This window comes from Passer montanus, unplaced genomic scaffold (genome assembly GCF_014805655.1).
Source record: "Passer montanus isolate IOZ18808 unplaced genomic scaffold, ASM1480565v1 scaffold12, whole genome shotgun sequence".
NCBI lineage: Eukaryota > Metazoa > Chordata > Aves > Passeriformes > Passeridae > Passer > Passer montanus.
The window spans coordinates 6500967-6520518 of NW_024358722.1; the positions used below are offsets into that span (position 1 = coordinate 6500967).

Here is a 19552-nt window from a genome sequence, read left to right on the forward strand (position 1 = left end):
TTTTAATGTTTTTCTACTATTAGTGCTTTGGTACTGAAAATACACTCAACTTACAAAATAATGTCTATTCACTGTTCCTGAATGATTAATCACTTTATCATAAAGTCAGCACAGTGCCTGTCTCAAGTGAGGGTTATCATGCAGGGTTCTGTGTAGGTGAGCTCCAAGTCCTAACTTGCAATAATCAAGAGAATTTAAATCATGACTTGCCAAACTCTGTTGTGCCTCCACTGAATTTTTGCTAGGAATATGAATATGAATATTGTCGGACTTGTTCAAACCTCTAGTCCAGTTAGGCCAAGAAAATGGCACCATTAGTAATCAGTACCAGATATGGCCAAAGCTGCAATCACCTTCAGAGGTAATAGTGTAAAAAATTATCCACAAAGAGGGTTTTTCCCTCACTACATATGTGTTTAAAAGTACAACACATCATCACTTTATGGAGCTCTTACCATCCAATATCACATTGCTAGCAGAAGGTGTGCTAAGTGACAGAGCTAGTGGCAAGAAGGCAGACTGAAAGGGAAAACAAAACCTTGGGTTTGTGAGGCACCTCGAAGAAAATGTGTTAAGAAAAGCAGCTGGATGTACCAGCTTTTATCCTTAAGAGAGAAAGTACAGATTTGGATATACAGGATCCTGGTATACTTGTGTTTAGTCAAATCAAAACTTTCTGAAAAGGCAGCAGCATAAAAGAGAACAACTAAAAGGAACACAAGATCCCAAGCACAGCTTTCTGAGACCAGCCCAGAGGTCTTTGCAGCATCTCTGGGCTGCACATTTTTCAGTGCAGCTCTATAAACTTGTTAAACATCCCCCTACCATACTGCATTAAAACAGAGATTGAACCTCTCTATCTTTTATTGAAACTATACTGTATTGTCCCAGAATATAATCAACTTCGAGAGAATCAAATGTGCCTGATATTTTCCAACTTTTAGCATTTTGCCAATTACAATAGTGGGTGAGTTATACTTGTGCAATTCAGTAACTAGTCAAAAACTTCCAAGAAATTCTTCAGTGCCAGTTGGACAGACAGAGGTAACATCAGGAAAGATTTAATTCAGAGCCTCATCTGACTTTGATCTCTACAGCTTTCTTTTGCTCTGCCTTCACTCATACATCAAGCATCATACACCCTCTACTTTTATATCTCCTACTACTCCCTGTGATTTTTCTCAGCTGGTTTGAGTCGGTATTTATCCCAAGTATCAGTTTGTGTAAAGAATTGGTAAGAACGGTAGGTTAGGTGTCTAAAAATACAGCAATGAGGACTTGTCAATTTAAAGAGATGATAGCTATGGCTTTTATTTTTTCCTCATCTTAACACAAAACACCATCACCAACCCCAACTTCACATGCTTCCCTTCAGGTATAATTTGATCTAGCAGAAACTACTTTACATCAGTCCATTGAGTGCTGTGGTGTTTCAACTATGCCAGCACAGCCACTGCAGTAAAACATACATGTGTAGACAAGCCCTTTGAAAACTGCTGTAAAGCCTGTTTAGGTCAAATCAGCCAGGTTTCTACAGAAAAAAAAAAAAAAAGAAAATGTCTCTTGCAACAGCAAAGCACATAAGTACTGCTATTTTACTGCAATTTACTCAATTCAGGCGCCAGATGGTTTTTGAGAGAAGTAACAACGAGAACCATTACCAATTCTGTGCATCTGCTTGCTTTAGAGCATAGTTCTGACCAGGTTTGCTCTTCTACTAGATTTTAAATTAAATTTGAGGCCAGTGATAACTTAGCATACAATTTTTCAGTTACTCAGAGGCACAAACTACATGACTTTATGCATTATTCATGTCACTATGTGAATCACAAGAATGTCATATACCCCTCACACCGACACTAACACTAACATGTAAGATAGCCCACTGTGAACCTCATGGCCCTAAACATCCATTTCCCTTTCCTGGTGCTAATAAAGGTTTTACATCCACAAGATCGTTTTGTTCCTTATCCTTCAGAAAAATTCTTGGTGGTAAAATTTTAACAGGTCATCCTCTGTTCATTCAAATTTAGACTGTTTTTATCTTAGCTGGCCATGCACATGAATTGGGAAATTATAAGATTGGTTCTTATTCTACTAGTCTGGACAGCAAGCCTAGTGTAAGACAAGTACAAAACAGTGAGGCCCGGGAGAACTACTGGATTCCCAGTAGTCCCTCCTGTTTACAATGGCCATAGTGACTGTAGGCAGCATAAGAAGTATCAAGAGTTGCTGTGTAATCTACCTGCTGATCCAAACCCAGAAAAGGAGGTGGAGGTTAACAGGCAGGTATCCAGGTTATCCAATGTATTAGCGTAACCTTATTTCTGAGTTAGAGCTGTCATGCAAGGCCTGGATTAATCTTACTTAGGGAAAATTAAACTCACATCTCCAACTAATTTGCCTAATTTTCCTGAATATTCCTGTGTAGGCTTGCCTTTAGTCACAGTTCCTTCCCAGTTTTGCTGCGTGAGTAAATAGTTATGTTTCCTTTCCCATTTTGAGCTGTAGCCCAATGTACAGCCATCAGGTTATATAGAAGCTTGGTAAGTTGATGTGTCAGCTAAGCTGTGGTAACTGTTCAAATGAAGCCTCTTAGCAACTCCAGAAGTGAACTAATCCAATCACACTTAATTTGTTATGTTTGCATAAACATTATCAGTCCTGAGCTCTATATTTTGATCCAGACATACTTCTTTTAAGGGCTCTCAATAGCTTGAGAAAATATCTTGAAAAGACAGATAGATGTGGCACTTAGGTAGATGGTTCAGTGGGGGACTTGGCAGTGCTGGGTTGGACTTTGTGATCTTAAAGGTCTTTTTCAGCCTAAATGATTCTATAGTAAAAGTGATGGGTAAGTCATAGTAGGAAAGGAGAACTTTAACCTTCTAATATACTGTGTATTCACGACAATATAAAACTAGATTGATCAGCTGGCTGATAAAATTATGATTAAGGAAAACATAAAGTTTTCTGAAGATAGTTTAGCAACCTTGACAAAGAATACGAAAACAAGCCAAATCCTTATTTCTTCCCCTGCAAAATAAGACTGAAGGCATAGGCTAAGGAAAACTAACATGGAAAAAAATGCCATTTTATTGTGTACTCATCACTGCAGATGCAACTTGAAATCAAGATTTGTGGTAAAATGACAAGATCAACAGAAATATTTTTACTTATACTGAGGACAAATCCTTTTCCTGATTGAGAGCATAATGACTCACTTGGTGTCCTGAGGAGGCAAACCTCTCTCTCACAGGACCAGAGGAAATGGCCTCAAGTTATAGCAGGGAAGACTTAGATTGAATATTAGGAAAAATTTCTTCACTAAAAGGGTTTCCAAGCACTGCAGTGAGGGAAGTGGCTGAGCTACCAACCCTAGAGGAATTGAAAAGACATGAAGATGTGGCACTTAGGTAGGTGGTTTAGTGGTAGACATGGCACTGCTGGGTTAATGGTTGGACTCCTATAATCTTAAAAGGTCTTTTTCAACCTAAATGATTCTACAGTAAAAGTGCTGGGTAATTTGTAGTGGAAAAGGAGAGCTTTAACCTTCTAATACACTGCATGTTCAGGAAAGTAAAATTAGATAGCTTAGCTGGCTGATTGAAATATGGCTATCACACTGCTAATTTAAGCATCTGATTCTGCTGCTTTTAGGCACCTAATTCCACATTGCCTGCAATAAACAGAAATGAAATAAAGTGTAAATAAAATCTTGGAAAAAAAAGAAAAATGTAGAAAAAAATTTCCACAATTAACAGTGACAAGTCAAAGGTTTCTTTTATGGCTGAAAAGGCTGAACAAAGAGGACAATTTAGAGCAGAAATATGTACCTTCACTGTTGACAATTATTGAAGCAGTTCCAGTAGCAGCATCTGTAGTTTGACCTACAAATGCTAAGAAAGGGAAAAGTTAGAGCATGCTCTAGTTCAATACATTACTTTCAACCAATAGCATGTGATGCAGTTTAATTGAATTAAATCTAAAATGAACCCATAACCTCCAGCAATTTAAAAATGCTAATTACTCTTTCATGTGCAACAATGCCAGAGAAGCTAACAACAACAAAAAGTGTTAATTTACACCCACAAAATGAAATACGAGTCCAACATTCTTTAATTTGGCTACATCTCTGCATTAGAGAAAGCATGTTATTTATACAGCCTTCTCAAGCACTCTACTCCTACTTGGAAATATTTCTTTTATCCAATGAAACAATAGATTCAAGGCTAAAGAAAAACAAAAATACTAAAACAACCCAGCATCTCATTCTGTGTAGATTTGCATTTCAGCAGCAATACTAACTAATACTATGAAGGTAGTGGTGGGGTTATATGCATCCTTTTTGGATTGCTATTCAGAGAAATTAACATGATGCTGTGATTCTGGCAGCACTGTCTGTTAGAAAGATTGCTCCATGTTTCCTACTATAAGAACCTGTTTTCAGCTGACACCAAATTTGTCAAATACCAACCAATGATAGGAAATTAGTAGTAGAAAACAGTAGCACCGTAGCAGAAAACTGACCAAAAAGTTGAGGGTTTCTTTTTTCTTCTCCAAAAACTGTATTTGAGAAAAATCTACTATTCCATTTGAGACAAATTCTGGTGACCTTTTGTTTAAGGAGCTCTGGTGTTCTAACTTTGTAGAACGTGAATTTAATGCTGGGCAAAAAGTAGGCTTCTTTCTCAAGATGTGCCTTTGTGGCCAGTTTAACAATCTGCTCCAATTTGAAGGCAGAAAAAACACCTTACATCATGCTCATCTGGTTTTGCTGAAGTCTTGCAGGTACTTGCCCTGGAGGTACCCTTGTCTAGCTCAGTACCAGGGTCAGAGCAGGACTTCCCTTGCAATTACAGCTTATTTTCACCATCAATTCTGTCTACATACTCGAACTGAAAGCAGAGAATATGTGTCTTCTGTAGTCTCAATACTCTTGCAGCATGAGCAGCGAGTTGCCCAGTTCAAATGAGGGAAAAGGAACAACAGATCAATAAAGATCTAAATGGTGTGAGCAGCACTGGCAGCTGGTTTGTTGTGGAAGACAAGAAGACAGGGAAAGGGGAAAATTACAAAAGAGATTGGAATTGGAAAGAAAAGGAGTATGCTGATATGCTAGGAAACATAAGAGCAACATGAAGACATAAAACAAGGACCCAAGTTATGAGAGCTGGAAGAACTGGCAGAATCCAGTATCCTTCTGCACAACAACAGAGATATGCTAGAAAATTATTAAACCAGGACAAAAAACCCATGACTGAAATAAGACTATCTTAAGAAAAAAGCTCTGAGCACACTGAATCACCCTTGCCTCCAGATCTTTGAATACAAGTTAGGATCCTGGATCAACCTCACCAGCAGTATATCTTACTTTTCTCCAGGGCTGATCAATGGAAGAGGTGACAATCCAATACAATTCTGAGATATTTTTAACTCAATCAGCAGAAACTGGGACCTTGGATCTAAACATTCCAGCTGTTCAACTGATCTACCTAGGTATCAATGAACTGCAATATGATGGAATTTCTGAATATTTTCCCTACACTTTTCTTTTGTTGCTATAAAGATTATTTTAAAATTTATGTTAATATTGAAAGATCAATAATTTAAATCAGAAAACATTAAGGTTCTTCGTGGCATATGCATTTTCATTAAGTGTTATGCATTATAATTGCTTCATTTATATGATCAAAGACACGAAGTAGGCATGCTTTGGAGACATTCAGAACAGTACACTAACACACCTTTTTCATGGCATCCTTGCTTGGTTTGTTGCCTAATTTTAAAGATACACAATGAATAAACCTATATATACATTTGTGAAATATTTAGATGCTACACTGATAAGCATAATTCTAAAGCCCACAAAATACTGATAGCTTTGCCTTTAAAGCAGGACTTGAATAATGCAGTAGATTAAGCTTGTGGCTGCACATTAAACAGAAGAGATAAACGGAATATTGAATTGCTACTTAGTGATTACATCTGTCCATCCTTGTCCAGCCCAAAGGAGAAAAGGGTGGTGTAGACAAAAAAGTGATAATATAGTTAAGCAGTGCACAGTAGACAGGGAGTTGGTTTTACAAAGGTAAAAGATAATAGAATATTCTGGATGCCTAATTTTCACTTTTTCTGAAAGCTTTTTAATATTGATTTTTATGTGTATGTGTGCTAACATCAGCTGCAGTCTCTAAAATGACTGCATGTGTTGGTTCACAAAGCAAAGGTGAAATGTACTGCATTTACCATTGAATTCCCACTCCGTCCCTCCTCTGACAACATGAAGTTGAGAATGAGTAATCAGAATGAATTTTTAAATTTCTCACTAGGCATTATTATAATTAATGCCAGACTAAACAATTGCATAACAGCAAGTTATCTTCAGGTGACTTGCAATGATGTAATCATCTGAGATTTAGAGGCAATAACAGTACATTTTATTTTTAGTGGTACAGCTGATTTCAGGAGTCCCCATAGTCTCTCTTATATTCATTCATTCCTGCCAGCTGTATCAAAACAGTTATTCATAGTTCTGAATGGTAAAACATATCTAATAAGGCAAAACAATAATAAACCTTCCACCACCTGTTTCTGAAGTTAAAAAATAATATGAAATATTTAAAGTAGAATTTTACCTGTAGAAATTCCATTCTTCTTCAAATTATCAACATAATCATTGCCAAAGGAATCACTCCCAACCTATACAAAAGATAAAATAATGGGTTTTCTTTACAGAAAGGTGAGAGGATAAATAGACCATCTTTAGACAACCAAATGCTCTACTGTAATTTAAATACAACACTTTTAGTCTTTAGAAGCCCTTTGACTGATTAATCAACAAATGATGAATTGAGAAATAATGGTAAAAATGTATTAATAGTATTAGCAAACATCAAGAACATTTTCTGCACTTTTCTCCTGCTCTATTACAAACACCCATGTTGTAATATTCAAGTTTCATCCTTGTACAATCCCCATGCTTCTTTGACACTGAAACTTCTGGGGATTTTTAAAACTGGACATGTACTGAATTTTTCAGCTTTGAATTGAAAGCATTGACATTAATTCTGGTGTCCTTCTTAATTGCAGCTTGTATTTTTAATTTTTTACCTCAAGTTTCCTTGGTGGAAAAATATGAAACTGTGTTTATGGGACAGAAAGCAATGATGAACACAGCATTACTAATTTCTGCAATTCTCAGTACTAAGTGTACTGTTTAGAAATTCAAATTTTTTTTTTTTGTTTGCATTATCCAGCAATAGCAGATCAGGTTGAGTTAGGAAGTCAGGCTATGGTCTATTGTTTTTTAATAGCAACTTTAAAAGCTTGTAATTTCAGTTCCATTAATCTTTTTAGCTGAAAACAATTCTGCTTGCTGTTTATTCAAACTAATATAAATTTCTTTTTGTTACATTACACAAGCTGAACAAAGGAGATGAGGTACATGGGAGAAAAAAATAGTTTAATTTGCTTAATATCATGCAAGCATTTAAAATATATTTATAGAGCCAACAAAGCTTTTGAGTCACCACTCTTAGCCTGTCTTCAGCATGCATAGAATGTGTTCCCAATTCCAAGAGTGAGTTGTGTATTCGAGCAGTGTCAAAGACTAACCAATGCTACAGAAAGTATTTTTGCAAGAGGAAAAAAGAAGTATCTTTCAGATTAGAAGCCAAGTTGAGATCCTGGTTGTGGGTCTAGGGAAGTCCTAACCAGTCATCCACCTTCTCATAAAACAGCACTATGTAGCTAACTTCAGTTAGTTAGCAGTGTACTTCAGTTACCAGAGGCACAAAGCAATTGCCTCTACTGGCTGTTGTTAGAAAATTGTCTATTTGTGAGTTCAGTCCTTCAGAAAGCTGAGAAGGCCTGAATACCAACAAGTGAGCACAAGAATCAAACACTTTGATTCAGAATTCTAAAATTTAAAGTGTCACAGATAGATGATCCTTCTCCTCATGTATTTAATTGCATAACCATGATTTGAAACTTCCATTTCCTACAACATCTCTAAGAGGTTTTTCTAAAGCATTATTATGGATAGTCCTAGTCTTTCAGCAAAGGAGGACAGCAATTAAGGTCAGAATAGTCTAACCAGATGGAACATTGGTCTAGTACATGGAAAAAAACCTCCAAACAACCCAACATTTTCTTGGGTCACTGTGTTAGTCATTGTTTTCATATTAGAGTATATTTGTACTTCTGACTACTCCCACTTTGCCAGACAGGGCGGGTTGTCAGAAGCTGCCTCTTCTGACTGCTTTAGGCTGGATGACTGCAGCCATCTGCAACTTAAATCTGAGGTGTGCTCACCTCTACACCCTAAAAACTGTGTTCTGGAATACATTCAGTCTGATAGCATCACCTTCTCCCTCCCTTGCTACTATGATTCTTCTACAACAAATCTCACAATCTGCTCAGTTAATTCAGCAACAAAATATTTTATAACCCCCTTCCAAAAGCTCAGCTGAAACTTCCTTCCTTCAGCTCTGGATCCTGCATGACTGACAGACAGGCATCCCTTACTTTTCCACTGTCAAAGCAGCTGAGATCAGCCATGGTATTTTGCTCGCTGTAAGACATCTCAGTGCTAGAGGGAAGCCCTCCAAGGGGTGTCCATGGAGTTCACTTTCCTCTGGAGACTTTTTTCCATGTTAGTTCATCAGTATCCAACCCAGTTAATCCTAGTGCATTTGAAGGACTTTATTTTTCCATTCAGACTTTACCCCCAAGGAAGACAAGACTATTGGGCATTAGACTCAGTTTAGATTAAAGGCATATTTACTGGCCGTGTCAAATTATATAACATGGTTTAAAATATTTTCTGCTTTTGCACAGACTCTCCTAGATGGACTGCTGGATAAACCGAAAAATAGATGTCTCAGTCTGCAGACCACAGAACACTGTTAAGAGCTGAAACAGCATTTCTTCTTTCTTGAATTCTTAACAATAAAAGCCATTTGTACAAGCATTAAGATGTGGAAAGACAGAAAGAAAGAAGACTGGGTTTTAATGAAATAACAGAAATATGTTTTTGAAAAGTATTTAGAAAATATAGTAACTACTAAATTTTATTATGATTGTGTATGTTTCCATTGCACTGAGCAAAGGGCTAGACCATTAAAAAAATAAAGTAAAATTCACATTTGCAATGGAAAAAAACCCTTTAACATTTAGCAAGAAATGTTAGAAGGGAATTCACTGCCAGTTCATGTTGTACTTGAATCTGATCGTTCTTGAATGCAAAGATGATCAAATATACACAATATGACAGAAGCGCAAACATTGCCAAAAAAACGCAATGCCACACTGCAGAACAGCTAGTGATAATAACTCACAGAAATGCTTTCAGGTGTAATTTAAATTTATAGCCAAAATTGATTGGTCTAAATATTGAATTGTAAGAACAGTGAGGAAGGCTTCCTTGAGATGTTTGCAGTACTTCTCAAAAAATCCTTGACAGACAATGATCCAAGAAATTTAGCATCCTCCCCAGCTATGGCAAAAAAACAAAGTATGTCCAGTCAATTTGAAGTTTCATCTACAGTTAGCACAGGATAGACAATAAAGACTAGAGAGAGAAAAAATTTGATCTAAACTGTAGTAATGATCACTCAAAAGTTATAATGTTTAATGACAAAAATCAAAGAAAAGCATTGTAAGAATATAGCATCTGCCAAGTTGAATCAGCCCAATGGTCTGTGAGCAAGTCTTTAGAGCTGCAGTACATCAGATGTTTCAGAAAAGTAGGCAAAAACATCCCATAGCACACAAAGGTGCTAGAATTTGGATATGATCACCTTATCTTAACCTCAAGTAATGAGATAATGATTCAACCCGCAAAGCACTTTTACATTCCTTCTCAAATTTGTCATTGGCTTGTGAGTGTCTGATTTTTAATCATCTACAAAGTAAATTTCAGAGCGACCATAGCTTCTAACACTTGAATGCCATCAATGAAGTGCTGATCACAGTAACAGTGGGGAACATAAAGAGGAAGTCCTAATCAAGATTTCTTAAATTCTGAACATGTCTAACTCTTCCCAATTCTCTTTCCCATGGTGTATCAATCTAAGTTTTGCAATCCTTCTCTACATGCAATTTCTGTCAGATCTATAGCCAACTAGTCTTTGATTCTGGCAGTGCTCTTAAACAGCCTCCTCCACGCTTAAATTTATAGCTGAAATAAGAAAAAGAAAAGAGAATTAGGGAGAGATTTTAAAAGCTAAAAACATACCAAAAGCTTTTTGGTAAGCGACCAAAAGGTTTACTGGAATTTGCACGAACATTCAGTTCAGCTGTAATTGAAGAGCAAGTCAGCTCTTACCTTGCAGATCAGTGAGGTGTTGGCCCCAAGTCGAGCAGACTGGACACACTGGTTGGCTCCTTTCCCACCAAAACCAACAAAAAACTTATGTCCAAGGATTGTTTCTCCAGCTTTTGGCAATCGTGTAGTAAGGCTGTTCCAATTTAAAGCAATATTTACATACATTAGTGACTGAAAATAACAAGCATCTTCAATATAAGAGTTACATAGTTATAATCCTAAATGGCTCAACGGTCAGCCAGTAAGACTGAAAAATACTCAAAAGACGTTTTAGGGTTCTACTCCACATATTACTAGTTTAAGTTTACTCCTTATATGCCACACAGTCAAGTTTCTTGTCCCCTCAAGAGAGGGACTACATTTCTTTTGTTCATGTTTCACATTTCTACAGAAGTTGTACCTAATCCCTGACTGGGACGCCACACAGTCAAGTTGCTTGTCCCCTCAAGAGAGTTGTTCATGTTTCACGTTTCTACAGAAGTTGTACCTAATCCCTGACTGGGATTTTCCACTGCTAACTCAGTACAGATAAACCATAAATCTATAGGTCTTACTGTTCTTAGGGTTTTTTTACTGTAACATTAGGCTCAAGTTTACATATAGTTCATTTAATTCCATTACATGTAATTATACCTTCTTAAACTATACTTAAGAAATTTTTCATTCTGTTGGTGTTCACACTCCTAAGAATTGTAACTGTTACCAAAATCTGCCTCTCCTCTGCTGTCATACAGGCACCCGGTACATATTTAACATTTTTCTTTTTTAAGTTTTTCTCTTACAAATCAAGCTTTACAACTTCTCAGCATTTTGTTTTTTCCTTGAATGCAGTCCAATCACATTTACATCCTTCTGCGGATGGGTGCCCAGAACCAGATGCATTAATACAAGCCGAAAGCCATCAGGAGTGTATTCTGATTTCATTTCCATTTTGGAAAAAAACAAAACAAAACTGCAGTTTTGTTAATCCTACCAGATGCTTTGCTATCTCAAACAAAAGTTGAAAAGAGTAAAAGACACCACTGAGACTGTCGGGTAGAATTTCTCAGAATACAAAGACTACCTGACTTTTGTAATTTCTATTAAAATACGTAACCCAAAGATGCATTTTCAACACTCAGATAACCAAAATTTTTGCCTTCTCAAGGCATGCATTCCAGATACCAGGCCTAAAAACGTCATTTTAAAACCTCTTACATTACAAACAAGTTCACAGCACATGGAAAGGGAAGGCATTCCATCATGTACTAACAACCTGCTCAGTCAACAACAGTTACCTCAGACAGTTTCCAGAAGTCTCCAGGATAGAAAGGAAGCATGGGGAATGCGAGCCTGAAAGAATGCAAAAGAATCCACCCCCAATGATGAAGAAATTAACTTCAGCTCTGTTTGTCAATTTATAACATCATTCTACCAATACATCTCACAGCAGCTTCAAAATTCAAAAACTGAATTCTGGGCTCCTCAGGAAAGAGGGACATGGAGCCCCTGGAGCAGGTCCAGCCAAGGGTAACAAAGATGATCAAGGGACTGGAGCATCTCACGTATGAGGAAAGGCTGAGGGAGCTGGGCCTGGTCAGCCATGAGAAGAGATGCCAGAGAGGGAACCTCATCAAAGTCTGTCAATGTCTGAAGGGAGAGTGCCAGGAGGATGGAGCCAGGCTCTGCTCAGTGGTGCTGAGCAATACACAAAAGGCAATGGGCAGAAACTAATGCCCAGAAGGTTCCCACCTGAACATCAGGAAGAACTTCTTTACTGTGTGGGTGAGTGAGCCCAGAAAGTCTCCCTTACTGGAGATATTAAAAAACTGCTTGAGTGCAAAGTGCCACGTGCTCTAGGATGACTGCTTGACCAGGAGGCTTGGAACAGATGATCCACTGTGATCCCTTGTAACTTCAACTATTCTGTGACTCTGAAAATTGCCAGCCTTCCAATTCAGAATAAAAGTTTAGATAGTACAATAAATTATTCACTGTGGGAGTGGTGAGACACTGGAACAAGTTGCCCAGGGAGGTTGTGGATGCTCCAGCCCTGGCAGTGTTGAAGGCCAGGTTGGATAAGGCCTAGGTCTAATGGGAAGTGTGCCTGCTTATGGCAGAAGAGGTTGTGACTGGATGATCTTTAAAGTTCCTTTCAACCCTAAATGTTCTATGATTCTATGCTTCTGCACTAGGCAATCACTACAGATTGTTTTTCGAAAGGATATGAAGAATGTGTATATTACTTTCTGAGCTTATGCTGCACCTTCTGGGGCATATGGGTGTTTGCGGAATGTTACAGAACTAATGACAGAGCACAGAATTTTCTAATTTACTGAAAATTCTCAAGAAAAAGCAAACATTCTTTTTCTCCCTCTAATTTTCAATTTCTTCAGTCCAAAGGTTTAGGATCAGTAGAAAGTCAAGAAAACCTAAAATGAAACTAGCAAAGCCAAACAAGTCCCAAACTCCAGAAATTAAGATTTTGGCTTTGAAGGAGTTGTTGTAGGTCTGTGCTTCATCAGTAGTTATAGTTTCCAGAGAGGTGCAGGTAGGGATGCAACCTCACTAACAGAGATGCTCACTAACACAGCACGCCAGATTTTTAGGATAGCATACACAGTCACCAGGTTTCTTTCGTGTGGGTGGCCACAGATAAACCCCCGAAGAGTCACACATACAGCTCATAGCACGCATTTCCAGAGATTCAGAGCCAGGAACATTTTGTTGCGAAATGTTTAAACCATTTTCAATAAAAACACAAAAGCTTTTTAAAAGTACACTTATTACCTTATATATACATATATCTGGAAAGGATTGCTAAGCTCCTAATACAGCAAAGTTAAAACTGCCCACAGCAGCATCCAGGAAATTGTTTCCAACAATGAGTAACTGTATATTATCAGGGGAAAAGGTGCAACAATAAAGAGTATCGATAAATAGTAATACATAAAAAATATTCCTTAAGGTAACATCTGTAATTTATCACCATTTTCACCACTGGAAGCCAAAGTAGAGGCAGTTGTGGACCAGTGAAGGCCAGAAGACCCAGCTGAGGAAGCTCCTCTTCACCTACTGCCAGGGTACTGCACATACACCTCTAAAATTAGGTGCCATTCAGTAAGGGAGGATGTTTCACCCAGCCTTGGTTATAAGAACGAATAGCAGCTATTGTATAGTTCCTTTCCTAAAAAGCAGGACAACATAATTATTCCTGTTTTGCAGGTATGGAACTTAGTCAATGCATTTTGCCTTTTCATGTCTTGGGTCAGTCAGGGGCAAAACCAAAAAGAGAGATCAGCTTAATCCACCAGCTCACACTGTCTTCTCATTTAAATTCTGCAGTATGAAAATGGCATAAATTCTCAATTCATTTTTCTTCCTTAGGCTGCTTTTTTTTTTTTTTAGAGATTATAGCTTATTCTAAATAGATTTTGCTCCCATAAGAAGTCCATATATTTTTAAGCAAAGATTATAAATTTTTGTGATTCCAGCACACACCTCCTAATAGCACTGCTCAGAGTTCATATTCAAGTATGTTCAACCATAAATACTGTAGTTTTAACAGTGGCCAGACTGTGACTTGATTCTTCTCTCTTTTATGTTGGCATCAACATGCAACTCCAGTGTAAGCATCATAATTTCACTGGAGAAAAAACGGGCTTGGTGAGATGAGAATTTCTGTCTCAGTGTTTCAAGTAGCGTGGCATAACTGCCTGTGGGGTTCAAACAACTTGTGGAAGACAGGGAAATTACCTTTTTTATTGCTTTGATGGAAAGGTACAAGACAAAGGGCAAAGGATCAAGTGCAAGTGTGATTTATAACTGGTCAATTTTTAAAATAAGCTAAAACAGACCAAGCAAGACCATGTACCAACTTCCTGTAGTTCTCTACAAACAAACCTTCACCATACTTCATTTTAGGCATGATTGCCAATCATTCCAGACCAATTCTCCACTCCAGATGCCCATTCTTATTTTCCATATGAAACAAATTCGGCTATATACTGATCTATATATCTGATCTCATATCTGTGCTGATCTATATAGGCAGTTTTAACTTTCACTGAAACCAGTACTCATGAAACAGGTTTCTTTGCTAATATAATGGCATTCTCTCATCATTTAATTCTGCAACTATACTAACTTTTGATTCACATCAGACAATTTTAATGAGCATTTCAGGCTTCTTTTATGAGCAGGCAGTGATGACTAATCTGTATGATTAAGAAACCCTATAAATTCTTGGCTTATTCATGGTGTCACAAAGAATACTCAAAATAGCCTAAAAGTGATGAAACAGCTAATGTTACTCCAAAACTAGGCTAAATAAGTTAATTAGAAAAAATGTCACATGGGCATTCCGTATTGTTACATAAAATGTTTTGCAAAGCCGTTTACAACTTCTGATGTAATTTGAAAACACTGACCTGAAAAACCCAATATAAGTTACTGTGCAATAGACTCCTCCTTGCTTACATGACAAATTCTGCTCACCTTTGAGAGGATAAATGGTGCAAGGGATACTGAGCTCTTAGGTCTTATGAATAATCAGAAACTGAACTTCAAAACTCATAATATATTCTAAGTAAAATAAAATCACTGTATGTTTTGCAAATTGTGCACAGTACAACTGAATCATATTTATAGAGGAAAGTTCAGACTGAAACATCTTGAATTACTTTGGACATTACAAGCAAGGAATATCCTCACTCATAATTTTACTGAGTTTTTACAAAACAATATGTAAATGTAAAGCACACAGGAATGTTGCCCACATTTGTTTGTGACAAATGAAGAATCTCACATACACTTACGTTTCAGATGTTTGGGATGAATAAAGGGCACAGACATAAGTATTCTACCACTGCACTAACTTTAACCCTCTCTTCCAGCATGTGCCACGAGTTCTCATAGAGGCTAGAGCTGATTAGCATTTGTATTAAAGGACAGATATCCCTTTGGAGGGATGGCATTTAAACCAGAACAGAAATCTTTACTACAGTGTTGAAGCACTGAATCAGAGGTGAAAGCACAATGTACTGAGTCATTAGTGCACTTTTCTTGATATTCTGGGTTTTCTCAAAAAGTTCCCCTCTAAGCATGTGCCTAGATCACATACAGAGATAGAAAGTATGAAGAAGGAGAAAGAGAGAGATGCATATTAAGCAGAATTTGCATAAATTAATCCTGAAATTAATCATGGTTTGCTTCTGATTCTTTACACCTAACCACAGTTTGTTCATTGTTTTCAACACATGAAAACTAAAAAGATGTGTTATTATTGTCAGCTTAAACTGATGTGAAGCTATGCCCTCTTCTCACAGCATTTCCCCACTATTTCTCTAGCACTGCTTCTATTGCTTACAGAGCTCCCTAATTCAAAACATTTTTGTTCAAAGGATCATTTTCATTTGGATCTGTGCATTCATCCAACTCATTATCCAGCAGGAAAGGTGGGCCTGTCAAGGAAGGAGCAGGAGAGCCTCAGCTAGCAGCAGTACAGCCAGACTGCCCTGAGCCAAAGCTGGAACTTGCACTTGATACTACTTTGTGTTGAAAACACTTAATGCTCTGCTGCTGAGGTTTGCTTAAGTAGTACAGTATACTTAGCTCATTAGATATATGGAAAAGCAGAGAGTATCAGTACATTGCAGAGAATGGCATGCATGAGAAAGGAAAATAGCAAAGCACATGAATATTTTTCTCTAAAAAAGCCCCAACAATATTCTCATCAGGCACTTGAGGGGAAGAGAATTTCTACATTAGATTAAATATCACCAAAAATGCATAAAAAGACTGTCATTGAAACAGTATCAAAAGAAACATTCAGATTTCTGTAATTCCTGAAGAAAGGTGGAGATGATCAGGGGTAGGAAGCAGAAATACTAAATTTAAAACTCACTTAATAAAAAGCAATATAATGTAAAGCTCTAGAATTTAGATTTGATTCTGTTCTCTTTGAATCACTGAACAAAACTTGCTTTCTCCACTTCTGGGAATTCCCTAGAATGGGGAAAATCCCAGTGAGATTAGAGTAGGTGTAACTAGCCACTGTCTAGTACATACAATTTACTGGCCTTTCATGAGTCTCACAACTGAACAAATACAAAGGAGAGAACAGTTCTTGCCTCTAACATAATACAACATTGTGGTGAAAAAGTCTCAGATGTCTTTTGGATCTGGCTTAACATTTTGGTTTAGCCTTGGTCTGTTTTGTCTAGCTTCATTTTGAAGATTTGAACATGTGCTGTGAGAAAGTATCCATAACATAGAGACAAAAAGACCACACTCTTTTCAAAATCTGATATTCTTGACTCATTTATGCTTTCATCCCTTTTAATCATCCATTAAAATATCTTATTGGGAGGTAGAAAACTTCCAAGATTTCTGAAGAGATTACCTCAGGAATTTAGTTAACTAGACCTTGGTTTAAGCATGGGGCAATCCGGTTCTAGGTTTGTAGACTTCCTTCAGACCTTTAATGACTGACAAAACCCTAAACATCATAGCAAATCTCTATTTTTTTTTCCTTCTATGTTCCTGAACATGACAAGATTTTCTTTTAAAAAAACCTCAAAACTTTTCAGACAATTCAAACGCTTGCCTACTGCTTGGATGTTCGATGGTCTGGGTTCTCTCTGTAGCCCATGGGGATGAACACAATAGTAGCACTACCCAAGCTGTATCAGGCACAGTAATTGACACTTAGAGAGGAGTCCCTCTGCAGCACAGTGAGATGCAAAAGCTTTACACCATCATCCATTCAGAGGGATTTTTTTAAAATCTGTTTGATTTTACATAAAAAAAATATTTATCACCACAACACAAACAAGTGAATGATAAACTGGTGCAAAGCCGCAGGAATCTTTTCAATGAGTTTTGCCATCAGGGAAAATATGTATTTTATGAAACAGAAATATATATAAACAACAGATAAATATACAAACTGTTTATATAAGCACATTAATAGATATATAGATATATATATAAATAGACAAACTGGTTTGTAGATCTCATTACTGAGTGGGTAAAGAGCTGAAGTGGCACAACTGTAGAAAATCTCTAGCAAGGGAGAAAATTAAAGGAATGGCTGTGACTACACATAGGAGGGCCACAACAGTTATACCTTCTTATATGTACAGTCACAGCTTCAATTGAAAAAGACCAAAACTTGTAACACATAGAATGAGAACAGCTGTCCACAGCTCTTCAAGAACTTCAGTGAGTAATTTTGTTGACCCTTTGCGCAGAATCAGATTTTACCCTCCTAGATATTAAAAGCTGAAGCAAATAGAAAGGCATCTAGATATATGCCCTGGAGCATTTATGGTAGTACACATTTATAGTATGTACTGCATTTCAGAGAAATTATGGTATTGCTAAGACATCAATTTCCTAAATTATCTTATAAATATGAAAATTTCAACACAAAGAAATTATATTTTTGACTAATTACCAAACAGCTTTCTCATGGAAAAACAAACCTGTAACATTTCCTCACATCACTAGCATTTAAATCTGGGGAAAAGGTGGAACAACATTGATGAGTTCATAATCTGTGGAATGTTTAATTCTGAGGCTGAAGCTCTAAAGAGATTTAAAAACTCAAATAAATCTATCTTCAGATATTTAAGTCTCAGCAAACATTCCATCATTCTTACCAAACATCTGTTTTGTATTTAAGAAAGATTGTGGAAATTTTCAGAATTGCTACTCTCTAGCTTTATTTGCCTCCCACGTTGTTCTTCATTGATGTCTCTCGATTACATTATTTTTGGAATGGCAGTTACATAATTATTTTCAATGCAATCTGACAGTAATGTTAGAATAGACTGTCTCTGAAACAGGCTGTGCTCACCCAAAACTGAAGCAGGCTGCCTACAGTTCCTGTGCTGAACAGAACATTGTATCATGATGAAATATCAGTGCTGAAGCAGAAAAAAACCAATACAAAACAAAACAACCTTTGCAACCCAAGCAAAGAGTGATCTTTATATGCCCAAGGACAGATTAAGATAAAAAGACATGCGAACATTAATCTTTTTTCTATACCTCTTAAAAAAAGGATGTATCACACAACAGTGAACAAAGTGGAAATAATATGGTTGGTTGGATAGGCTACATGCTCCTTGTTCTTGTCATCATGATTTTCTATACACTGCTAAATCAACAAAGTAATCTGTACTATTTATTTATACTTTACTGATATCTGATACTGATAAAGTATGATACTTATACTTTACTATGCATACAGCAAACTGGGCACCTACCATACAAAATCTTGCTGTCAGTCTTTTTCAGGTGAAAAATAAAAATAACCCCCACACGCCATTAAGTATTGGCATTTTGCACACAAGTATATTGTGTTTTATAATCTATAATATTATGAGCAACATCATAGATGTGTTTTCAGAGTACAGAGTCATCAAGACAAAGTACAGTGCAGTCCAAGTACTTGTAATTTTCTTCAATAAGATGTTGTTCTAAAAGCTTATAGCCAGAACAGTAATTTTGAGAAATATGATAATTTTTATCAAGTTTGTATGTGCAGTGCTTCCTGCTGAATCCATATGGGTCATGAATGAAAAGTATAACCAAACTGAGACATTGTCTAATACATTTATTCAATGTATCATACATAATGAAAGCAATAAATGTATTTAAATACATGTATATTTATTATATGGAAATAGAATAGAATAGAATAGAATAGAATAGAATAGAATAGAATAGAATAGAATAGTTCTGTTGGAAGGGAACTACAACCATCATGAAGTTTAACTGCCCAGCCACTTCAGTAAAGTTTTTGACAAGTTTTTACATGGAAACTATCTTACTATTGATTCGCTGATAAAATAAGTGTTCTCTGAAGTTCCGTCAAATTATAAAGGCACCAACTAAAATCTGAAATTACAGTAACATTAAGGCTTGCAGGGCAAAGATGAGAATGTGCAGGCTGTGGGGGGAGTGTGCATGGGCTTCACTGGCCAAGGTTAACTCTGCTATGACAGGTAGGAATCCCCTCTAGATAAGTCCCTTTACCTTTTTCACAATTTAAGCTCTCTTGGGAGAGGTAGATCCCTAAACATCAGAAGGAAAAGTGTAGTTCTGTATAACCATAGCTTCTAGTGCCTACCAACTGACAACTCCTGTGTCTCCATTTAAGCACAGAATTTAATGAGCAACAGGGAATAAAAACTGAAGTAAAAACTGAACATTTTTGCTGCCTCTATATGGAAT

The 19552-nt window shown here is 36.9% G+C and overlaps 1 protein-coding gene across 3 annotated transcripts in view; it reads right to left on the bottom strand.

The window, feature by feature from the left end:
- RBKS (ribokinase) overlaps positions 1–19552 on the bottom strand; it is a 71903-nt gene that overhangs the window by 40207 nt on the left and 12144 nt on the right. For all 3 annotated transcript variants that reach the window (XM_039697669.1, XM_039697667.1, XM_039697668.1), the window contains exons 2-4: positions 10331–10463; positions 6639–6702; positions 3837–3899 (exon numbers count right to left, since the gene is read on the bottom strand). In XM_039697669.1, the coding sequence (XP_039553603.1) occupies positions 3837–3899; positions 6639–6702; positions 10331–10463 (260 nt within the window). The remainder of the gene's footprint in view (positions 1–3836; positions 3900–6638; positions 6703–10330; positions 10464–19552) is intronic.